Source organism: Amblyraja radiata, unplaced genomic scaffold (assembly GCF_010909765.2).
Source record: "Amblyraja radiata isolate CabotCenter1 unplaced genomic scaffold, sAmbRad1.1.pri S135, whole genome shotgun sequence".
Classification (NCBI taxonomy): Eukaryota; Metazoa; Chordata; class Chondrichthyes; order Rajiformes; family Rajidae; genus Amblyraja; species Amblyraja radiata.
The window spans coordinates 579,871-591,043 of NW_022630121.1; the positions used below are offsets into that span (position 1 = coordinate 579,871).

General features: G+C 49.2%; 1 protein-coding gene across 1 annotated transcript; it reads right to left on the bottom strand.

The window, feature by feature from the left end:
- Positions 1–772: 772 nt before the first annotated feature.
- Positions 773–8,664, bottom strand: LOC116969253 (probable G-protein coupled receptor 83). Its single transcript, XM_033016143.1, has 4 exons — positions 8,623–8,664; positions 7,184–7,349; positions 6,304–6,391; positions 773–1,375 (listed from the first exon to the last, which is right to left on the bottom strand). The coding sequence occupies exons 1-4, from the start codon at positions 8,662–8,664 to the stop codon at positions 874–876; spliced, it is 798 nt and encodes a 265-aa protein (XP_032872034.1). The 3' UTR covers positions 773–873.
- Between the last annotated feature and the right edge of the window lie 2,509 nt (positions 8,665–11,173).

Consider the following 11,173-nt stretch of genomic DNA (forward strand, 5'->3'; position numbering starts at 1 on the left):
GTGAGTGTATGTATGTGTGCTCGTGCCTATGTGTGTGTGTGTGTGTGTGTGCGTGTGTGCGTGTGTGTGTGCGTGTGTGTGTGTGTCTGTGTGTGCGAATGTGAGTGTATGTATGTGCGCTCGTGCCTATGTGTGTGTGTGTGTGTGTGTGCGTGTGTGCGTGTGTGTGTGTGTGTGTGTCTGTGTGTGCGAATGTGAGTGTATGTATGTGCGCTCGTGCCTATGTGTGTGTGTGTGTGCGTGTGCGTGTGGAGTTTTCCCTGTGACCACGTGGGTTTCCTCCGGCTGCTCCGGTTTCCTCCCACATATCAAAGACGTTCGGGTTTGTAAATTGCCCCCTAGAGCGCAGGGAGTGGGTGGAAAGGTAGGCTAACATAGAACTAGTATAACTGAACTAAACTGACCTAAATTGAATTCCTCCCACTCGGTGAGGGAATACGTGCCCTTCACTCCCAACCCTACTTCTCATAAAGATCATCGGTAGTTCTAAGGTCGTTAATCTTTCTATAGCTTAGGTTCGGCAACTAGTTTATGGTTTCATACAGCTGCTCTGAAGATTGACGAGCATGCGGCTGGCGGGCTCTTCACGTAATCCCTCACTTCAACTTCTCATAAAATAAAGATCAAACTTCAACGGGTAAGTTCGCGTTTAATCTTTCTATTAAACTGTACTGAACTAAACTAAACTAAACATAGAACAATACAGCACATGTACAGATGCCTTGGCCCATAATACTTGGGCTGAACATGACACCAAGTTTCAACGGGGAATCTGTAAAGTCTAAAATGTACTCACCTCCCCATTGTTACCCCTGCGCCCACCAAGGTAGAAACACCTATTCTCCGTGGACGGGCCAGGCTTGTCCGCCCATCTCACCCTGACTGCCTCCCGTCTCCACTGGACTTGCCTCCTCTCCTCCTTCTCCACCCACACTTGGCCAGAAGGGTCATGAGGTCGGAGCGGAACCTGTTGTCCATCCAACAGTAGATGAAGGAGTTCCAACAGGTGCTGCTCACGGCCACCCTGTGGAAGGCAAAGTAGAGGGTGTTGTTGAATTGGACGCGTTGGCCGGTGAGCAGGACGGTGTAGACGTTGAGGGGAAACCAACAGAGGGCAAAGGCCACCACCAGCAGCAACACGATCATCTTGATGGTCCTCTTCTTCCTGCGGCGTTGAGTGGCGGCCTGGGTCACTGTGATGACACCAATGGTTTTCCTCAGCCAGAGCTTCTTGCTCACCGCGACGGTGGCTACGGTGATCACCACCAACTGCAGGAGATAGAGTAGCACGAAGGTTGACAGGTCCAAGTTCCACCTGAAGACGTCTGAAGGCTTCAGAAAGGTGGGGACACATTGACGCCTGATGATGTTCTCTCTGGAAGGAAGGGACAAGCGGAGAAAGCGGTTTAGAAGTTTCTTGAATTGAGGGTGTAGAGAACAGGGGTGCATTTTGACTGCAGAGGAGTTGAGTATAGGAGCAAATAGGTCCTTCTGCAGTTGTACAAGGCCCTAGTGAGACCACACCTGGAGTATTGTGTGCAGTTTTGGTCTCAAAATTTGTGGAACGACATTCTTGATATTGAGGGAGTGCAGCGTAGGTTCACAAGGTTAATTGCCGGGATGGCGGGATTGTCATATGCTGAAGAAGGGAATGGCTGGGCTTGTACATTCTGGTATTTAGAAGGATGAGAGGGTTTCTTATTGAAACGTATAAGATTATTAAGGGATTGGACACGCTAGAGGCAGGAAACATGTTCCCGATGTTAGGGAAGTCCAAAACCAGGAGCCACAGTTTAAGAATAAGGGGTAAGACATTTGGAACAGAGATGAGGAAACTCCTTTTCACACAGAGAGTTGTGAGTCTGTGGAATTCTCTGCCTTAGAGGTGGAGGCCGGTTCTCTGGATACTTTCAAGAGAGAGCTAGATAGGGCTCTTAAAGATAGTGGAGTCAGGGGATATGGCACGAAACAGGGTACTGATTGTGGATGATCAACCATGATCACATTGAATGGCGGTGCTGGCTCGAAGGGCCGAATGGCCTACTCCTGCTCCTATTGTCTATTGTCTATTGTCTCTGCCAGCAGTGAGCTGGCCAGTGAATGGCCAGTCTCCTGCACTCTCTCACTGTCCACTACAACTGGGTTTGGGACAGAAAAACCAGGAGACGTCCCCAGGGTCTGCGGTTGAGGGACACGACTTGAAAGTGCCACTCTGCATCTGAGCTTACGAGCTTCACTCTGTGTCTAACCCGCCCTGTCCCTGTCCTTTTTTAAATACAAATACTTTATTCCAAACAACAAAATCAACATACAAAGTAGTATATCGTACATATCAAAAGCTGCCTGTATCGGCAGTTTACAAAACAAGACAAAAGTTCAAATTAAAATCCCGCCATCCTTATCTATAATATATTCAACCTCCTGCGGTGACCAGCGTTCACAGAAGGCCTCCACAGTCCCATTGGCACCGCGTGTTCCCTCTCCAGGGACACGCGGGCACGGACGTAACCCCGGAAAAGGGGCAGGTAGCCGCCCGCTATGCGGCCATTGACTGCCCGCTGCCTGGACCCGCGAATGACCATCTTGGCCAGGCCCAGGAGCAGACCGACAGGGAGACACCCTCCTCCCTCCCGACCCTCCCCCCTCTGTACCGGGTCACCATAAATTAATACCGTTGGACTAAAGTGGAGCCAAAACATGAGGAGCAGCCCCTTCAGATACTGGAACAGGGGCTGCAACCTCGCACACTCCATGTAGACGTGGAACACGGTCTCTTCCTCACCGCAGAAATGACACATGGTGGACGAGTCCGTGAACCGGCTCAAGTACCTGTTGCAGGCCACGGCTTTGTGCTACACTCTCCACCCCAGGCCCCCAATGTAAAGGGGGAGGACTTTCTTGTAGAGAGACCTCCACTGGGGACCGTTCCCCTCGTCAGGTGGTAACACGGACCGCCAGGGTGTGTCTGGACGGAAGACGAGGGCGAGGAAGTGGAGAGTGTGCAGGAGCGGCCTGTACAACACGCGCCTCTCCACGTCACACAACGGCACGTGGGCATCTCGGAAAGGCGGCTCATGTTGTAGCAATGTTACAAAATTTTGAGATTTAAAAAATCAAGTCTGCAATTTATCCCATCAGATAAAGCATAAAAATAAGTTTAATTTGACACCTAATTCACTTTCATATCTCAAGTATTTAAAAAGTTATGGCCATTTTCATACTCGGAAATGAGCATCTTGTTCCCTATTGATTTTCTATGGAGATAACAAAAAAGCTGTGATCGTGTGCAATCAAAAGCCCATAACCTTCTTAAAAATTAAGGGAACTGAATGAAATTTTCAGTTATCATAGATTGAACCATTCTGAAACAAATATAAAATAATCTTACTTGGATGACCTGAAATTAAAGCATATAATTAGTTAGTTACCCAATTGTAGCTAATTCCAAACTTCAATTACTAGATCTAAACATCTATCTATTTCTTAATAAATGATTAACATTTTTAAATAGCCTAAGTGTGCAAATAATATTCATAAATAATTCACAATAAAACATGATTTTTAAATCTCATTTAATTTAATTTATAGGCCAAATGGAAGGAATTTAGTGTTTAATTGCTGTAAATTAAAGTCCATTTAAATCAGCTTTCTAGTGGGATCCTGTGAACGCGCTGGTTTAGAACGTTCACATTGCGGTGGATTTGTGCCTCAAATGCCCAGAAAAATACTGCGGGATAAAATGGGCCCAAAATGAGCTACTCGCAATATTAAACTTTGTATAAAGGGATCTTAAGAAGCCCTTTTTAACGTAAAAATATACAGCCTACCTTCCGTTTTCCCCTGTATGAGATCCGGCCCGTTGTCGGCGGTCGGGGGTTTAGAGGTTAATTTTTAAACTACTATAACAAGTAAGGAAAGCCCTTAAAACTAATAATAGCTCAAGCGAGGGAATCTTCCAGCGATTTTTCGTTAATAATCAACTAGGCTGAAAAACCGCGATTTGAACAGCCTAGGGAAAATCGCGTTTTAAACCCGCCCCCCTCTAAACGGCGCCAAAATCGCGCACACGGGCTGGGACAGATTTTCAGTGACGCTTCAGGTAGGCTTTGCAACATACCTACATGTTGCATGGGGCCGGTTCTCCGGGAGGGATCCGGGCCATGGGACCTATGAACAATTCCGACTGTGCGGGGGTAAGCTCCACGCTCCACGCACACGCCTCTCCTCGACACCCACCGTCACAGCCACGACACCCCCCTCCCCCTGATGAGCAGGGCCCTGGCTGAAGGTGACCAAATTCCTGGCGCTCAGCAGGTCACGGTAAAAGCCAGGCAACTCCCGCCTAGCGCGCCGACTCATGCCCGCTACCGGGAGCCGTGAACCCTCCTGAAGGCAGCGCCCCTGGGTACGATCACAGACCAGCGCCTGACCGCCCTCCTCCAACGGGAGACTCAGAACCCCAGCAGAGACACAGTGGTTCCTCTCACCCCAGAAGAAGTTGACCAATCTCCTCTGTAACCTGGTTATAAAATAAGAGGACGGGACCATATTGGGCATCCGGTACCACAGCAGAGAGGTCACCGCCTGGTTTATAACAACAGCCCTGCCCCGGTAAGAGAGCACACCAAGTAGGCCGGACCAACGTCCCAGCCGGGCGACCACTTTCACCTCCAGCTCCATCCAGTTCGCCGGCCAAGCCCCCTCACCAGGACTCAGGTAGACCACCAGATAGAGGAGGCGCGTGGTGATCCACGCAAAACCTGCCATCTCCCCCGGCATGGGACATCCCTGACGAACCCCCCTCCCAAAGGGAATGGGGGCCAACAAAGAGCCATTGACCTTAACAAGGCATTCTGCAGCAGTGTATAAAAGTCAGACCCAGGCCACAAAATGCGGTCCCAATCCAAACGCCTGCAGAGTCCCAAGAAGGTAATCGTGCTCCACCCTGTCGAACACCTTCTCCTGGTCGAGGGAGAGACAGGCAACTGACTGACCAGCCCCCTTTTTTTTTTTTTTTCCGTAAATGTTTTTAATTAGATTTTCAAACAAATGTACAATTTACAAGGGAAGGTAGAAAGCTCAAACAATTTAAAAAACACTTAAACAAAATTATCAAATTAAAATATTAACATTTTTATCTATAATATATTCAACCTCCTGTGGTGACCAGCCTTCACAGAAGGCCTCTACAGTCCCCATGGACACCGCGTGTTCCCTTTCTAGGGACACGCGGGCACGGACGTAACCCCGGAAAAGGGGCAGGTAGCCGACCGATGTGTGGCCATCGACTGCCCGCTGGCTGGACCCGTGAATGGCCATCTTGGCCAGGCCCAGGAGCAGACCAACAGGGAGACCTCCTCCACCCTCCCGACCCTCCCTCCTCTGTACCGGGTGCTCATAAATTAATAGCGTTGGATTAAAATGTAGCCAAAACTTGAGGAGCAGCCCCTTCAGATACTCGAACAGTGGCTGCAACCTCTCACACTCTATGTTCACATGGAACACGGTCTCTTCCTCGCCGCAGAAATGACAAGCAGGGGAAGAGTCCGTGAAACGGCTCAAGTACCTATTACAGGCCACAGCTCTGTGCAACACTCTCCACCCCAGGTCCCCGATGTAAAGGGGGAGGACTCCCTTGTAGAGAGACCTCCACTGGGGACCGCTCCCCTCGTCAGGTGGTAACACGGACCGCCAGGGTGTGTCTGGACGGAAGACGAGGGCGAGGAAGTGGAGAGTGTGCAAGAGCAGCCTGTACAGTACACGCCTCTCCGCGTCACACAACGGCACGTGGGCATCTCGGAAAGGCGGCTCATGTTGCATGGGGCCCGGACTGACTGACCAGCCCCCTGGGTCAGATGGATCAGGTCCCGGACCAGAAGGATATTGTCCTGGATGGACCGGCCCAGGACTGTGTACGACTGGTCAGGGTGGATCACCTGGGACAGCACGGGGCCCAGGCGATTCGCCAATGCCCGTGCAAAAACTTTATAGTCCGTGCTGAGGAGAGAGACCGGGCGCCAGTTCTTCAAAAGGCGGAGATCGCCCTTCTTGGGCAGCAGGACAACAACTGCCCTGCGCCATGAGAAGGGCACCTCGCCGGTCGCCAGGCTCTCCCCCAGGACCTTCATATAGTCACCCCCCAGGACATCCCAGAAGGCTCTAAGGTATTCCACAGTCAGCCCATCCAGCCCTGGAGACTTGCCCCCCTTGAGCTGGTGCAGGGCACCAGTCAACTCCTCCAGAGTTAGGGGATCATCCAGGTGTTCAGCCACATCATTGCACACAGCGGGTAAGCCCTCCCACAGGACCTCTTGCTCCTCCCCACTCGATGTACCAGCCGAGAACAGAGTCTTGTAGAAAGACCGAACCGAGGCACCAATGCTCTCCGGATCTGTGACAGAGAAGCCATGATCCGCAAACAACTCTACAAGCTGCCTGCGGGCTCCTCGCCCCTTCTCCAGAGAAAAGAAAAAGGGGGAGGCGCGGTCCAGATCGTGCAACATCTGTACTCGCGACCTCACATACGCACCCCGGGACCCCCTGAGCTGCAAGTCCCTCAGTGCTCCCTTCTTCTCCTGGTATTCCTCCCACTCACACGAAGCCCCAACAATCTGATCCAGACGTGCCTCCGAGTCGAGCAACTCTCTCTCAATCCGTCCGATCTCGGAGTCCCGCCCCTTGGTCGACCCCCTCACGTAGTCCTGGCAAAACAGACGGACGTTGGCCTTCCCCACGTCCCACCACTGCCTTAGGGAAAGGAAACGCCCCTGCCCCTCTCTCCACCTCGCCCAGAATAGCCTGAATCAATCCCGGAATCGGCGATCCTCCAGCAGCTGGCTATTAGAATGCCAGTACGCGGACCCAGCCTGCGTGCGTGTGGGGATAAAATCCACTCGCATAAGGCAATGGTCCGAGCATGGTGCCGGCCACATGGAGGCCGCCGAAACACAGGAGACATAGTCCTTGGACACGTATAAACAGTCAATACGGGAACCACCCCCCTCAAACCTGTACGAGAAGGTGTTAGAGTCAGGATGGAAATTCCGCCAAGCATCTACCAGCTCAAAAGTGTCCACCATCTCCCTTAAAGTCTTTACTGAAGCCGGGTCACATTGAACGCCAGAGCGATCTCTCTCCTCGAAGGCACAATTAAAATCTCCCCCAAGGAAAACACACTCCCCACGGTCGATAGTGTTCAACAATGTGGTCACTTCCCTTGTTAAACGCGTCTGCATTGCTCCGATTTTGGGGGCGTACACATTAATGAAGTGCAATGGCACGCCATCCAAGCACACGGCCAGATACAGCAAACGGCCTGGTACAATGTCCTGCACTTTGAGGATCTCTGGCTGGAAAGACGGGGCCAACAGGAAGGCCATTCCACTCGAATTGGAGCTGAGATGACTCATGTAGACCCCCCCCCTTCCCACTCCAGGAGCCAGGTGGGTTAATCACTAGCCACAGTGTGTGTTTCCTGCAGGAAGCTCACCGCATACCTCCCGTCCCTGAGCACTGAGAGATGGTGAAACCTACGGAGAGACCCCCTGCCCCCATTGATACTCAGGCTGGCTATAGTGAGCTTCATTTTGAAAGTACACTAGATCTTTTACCTGCCCCTGGTGAAGGATTGGAGCCGCCCCTAGCCTTTTGTCCTCTCTTTAGGGCCTTAAAAAACTCTTGGAACTGGCGCCTCTCATTTCTTATTAGCCCCGCCTCATTCCCCTTCTTCTGAAGGATGGCATAAATGGATGGCATGGGTACAGAGGGAGTTAACTCCCTCCCAGTACAGAGGGAGTTAACATCAGACTCGTCACCATTACTAAGTTTATTTATCAATCATGTCGATGACAATTCACCAGCTTAAGGTAAGCTCACAAACTAAACTAAACTAAACTGAACTGAACTGAACTAAACTAACCTGTCCTGAATACGATACAAAACTAAATTAAACTGAAGATAGACACAAAATGCTGGAGTAACTCAACAGGACAGGCAGCATATCTGGAGAAAAGGAATGAGTGACGTTTCGGGTTGAGAACTGAACTCAACGAAACTAAACTAAACTAAACTAAACTAAACTAAACTAAACTAAACTAAACTAAACTAAACTAAACAAAACTGACCTAAACTAAATTGAACTGAATTAAACAACTGAACTCAACAACTGAACTAAATTATATTAAACAAACTGACCTAAACTTAACTAAACTAAGCTAATCTAAACTAAACTGAAATAAACAACACAACTCAACTAAACACACCACACAAAGGTCATTTGGTGTAGGGTGGACAAGGGGCTCTCCGCTCTCCCCTACACCACTCCCTCCACTCTGACCCCCTCTCCTCCAACCCCTCATTACCTGGCAGGCATCTCTCCCCCCCTTGAAGCTGGCACACAGCATTTACCCAGTGATTGCCGGCAACGTTGCCAGTCAATTAGCTTCACCTCCACATCCTGCAGCATTAACAGTCGTTTATCTGCGGACACGAGACAGAGACACAGTGTGGAAACAGGCCCTTCAGCCCATCGAGATACGGGGCCACCTGGGCTTCAACACCACCACCTTCGTGGACGACGTGACCTTACTCCAGGTCAAGCCGCTCATCGGGTTCGCCACCAACCTGGAGCCCGTGTTGCTGCCCCCGGGCGCGGAGACGGACCATCGCTCCTGGGCACCTGCTACATCGTCGACTTGGGGGTGACCATAAACGGTGAGGATCCAGGTCCACAATGCATTGGTCAGGGGAATGTCCCAGTTACACAGAGGCACAGAGTCTCTTGGCCAGAGTAAGTGGAACAAGGACCAGAGGACAACGTTTAAGGTGAAGGGGAAAAGATTTATTAGGAATCTGTGGGGTAACTTTTACACACAAAGGTTGGTGGATGCATGGAACAAGCTGTAGAGGAGGTAGTTGAGGCAGGAACAATCCCAACATTTAATAAACAGTTAGACAGGTACATGCATAGGACAGGTTTGGAAGGATCCTTGGTCAAACATGTGGGACAAGTGTAGCTGGGACACGTCGGCCGTGTGGGCAAGTTGGGCCGAATGACTTGTTTCCATACTCTATCACTGTATGACTATCAATTACAGCCTGGTTTATTTATAGAATAATAGGTATCCAGAGAGTGGTGTGTAGGAAAGAACTGCAGATGCTGTTTTAAACCCAAGACAGACTTAAAAAGCTGGAGTAACTCAGCGGGACAGGCAGTATTTCTGGAGAGAAGTAATGGGTGACGTTTCGGGTCGAGACCTTTCTTCAGACTGAAAGTCACAGGAAAGAGATATGGTCAATAATGTAGAGAGTTATAGAACAATAAATGATTAGATTAGATTAGATTATTTAATGACCACACAGTCAAGCTGGTGGAATTCAGGTTCAGTACAGGATGTTACAAGGTAGGCTGATTCCCGTCAAACATAACATAAAACACAACATCATACAATATACAGTACATGCATGGGGAGGATATGTGCTGTTATCATAGTGTGTTCAGAATTCGGATTGCGTGTGGGTAAAAACTGTTTTTAAATCGAGATGTCTTGGCGGACAGTGAGCTGTAGCGCCTTCCTGATGGCAGCAGGTGGAAGATGTGGTGAGCTGGGTGGGAGGGATCAGAGATGATTTTCTTCACCCTTGACACAGACCGTTTGTGATGGAGTGATTCTATTGATGGAAGGGGAGTGCTGATGATTTTGGATGCTTTGTTAACTATGCGTTGTAATTTATTACGGGAGTGAGTGTCTAAACTGCTGAACCAGACTGTAATTGATGAAGTGAGCATGCTTTGGATGATGGCTGTGTAGAATTTGATTAGGAGGTGTTTCCTTACTCTAAACTTCTTGAGCTGGCGGAGGAAGAAGAGTCTTTGGTTGGCTTTTTTGTAGATGTGATTTGAATTGATTTTCCATTTGAGGTTATTGCTTATGTGAGTGCCAAGAAATTTGTATGAGTCAGTGGTGGATATGGGTTCGCCTGAGATGAGTAGGGGGGTCTTGGGTTGTGCCTTACATCTGAAATCAATTATGAGTTAGTGTATTTTTGATGTGTTGAGTGAGAGGTTATTATCTGTGCACCAAGTGACTGCTTTGTGTGTTTGAGTGCGGTATTCTGTTTCATTATTGTTCGAGATGAGACCTATGATGGTTGTGTCATCTGCGTATTTATAAATTTTAACTGAACTATGCTGGGATGTGAATTGGTTTGTGTAGAGTGAGAATAACCAGGGAGACAAGACGCAGCCCTGAGGGGCTCCTGTGCTGAGGTGCAGGGGGTGAGATATTGTGTTATGTATCTTCACCCTCTGTTGTCTGTTCCAAAGGAAGCTGTAGATCCAGTGACAGATGCAGGGGTCGATGTTCATGTCCGTTAATTTATGGAAGAGTTTAACCGGGTTGATGGAGTTAAATGCCGAACTGAAGTCCATGAAAAGGATGCGGGCGTACGTGTTGGCGGTTTCCAGGTGTTGCAGAGTGTGATGAATGGCCAAATTGACTGTGTCTTCCACTGACCTATTGGCTCTGTATGCGAATTGGTGTGGGTCCAAATTGGAAGAAGTGCTGGTTTTGAGGCGAGCAAGAATAATGCGCTCGAATTACATCATGGCCACAGATGTCAGGGCAATCGGTCTATAGTCATTGAGGCAGGATGATGTGTTGGACTTGGGCACAGGGATGATGGTAGATTGTTTGAAGCACTGGGGCATTGTACATTGGCAGAGGGATGAAAGATATGCAAATGAAAGATATGCAAAAAAGTAACGATAAAGGAAACAGGCCATTGTTAGCTGTTTGTTGGGTGAAAACGAGAAGCTGGTGCCACTTGGGTGGGGGAGGGATGGGGATGAGAGAGGGAATGCCGAAGTTAGAGAAATCAACACTAATACCACTGAATTAGCAACATAGAAAAATAGGTGCAGGAGTAGGCCATTTGGCCCTTCGAGCCAGCACCGCCATTCAATATGATCATGGCTGATCATCTAAAATAGTAAGATTAAACGAGAACTTACCAGTTTGAAGTTTGATCTGTATTTTATGAGGAGTTACGATGAGGGATTACGTGAAGAACCCGCTCAGTGCGCAGGCGCGGCATACTTCCAAGCAGCGGTGTGGAATCACAGATAGACACAGTTATTTTGAAGTAAACATAGTAAAGATAAGGAGACATCAAT

Coding starts and splice junctions, on each gene's coding strand:
- LOC116969253 (XM_033016143.1), bottom strand. CDS start 8,664: ATGGTCCGTCTCCGCGCCCGGGGGCAGCAACACGGGCTCCAG. Junction 6,392..7,183: donor ATTGTTGAACACTATCGACC/GTGGGGAGTGTG, acceptor TCTCTGTCACAG/ATCCGGAGAGCATTGGTGCC. Junction 1,376..6,303: donor GGGGAGGAGCAAGAGGTCCT/GTGGGAGGGCTT, acceptor CCTTCCTTCCAG/AGAGAACATCATCAGGCGTC.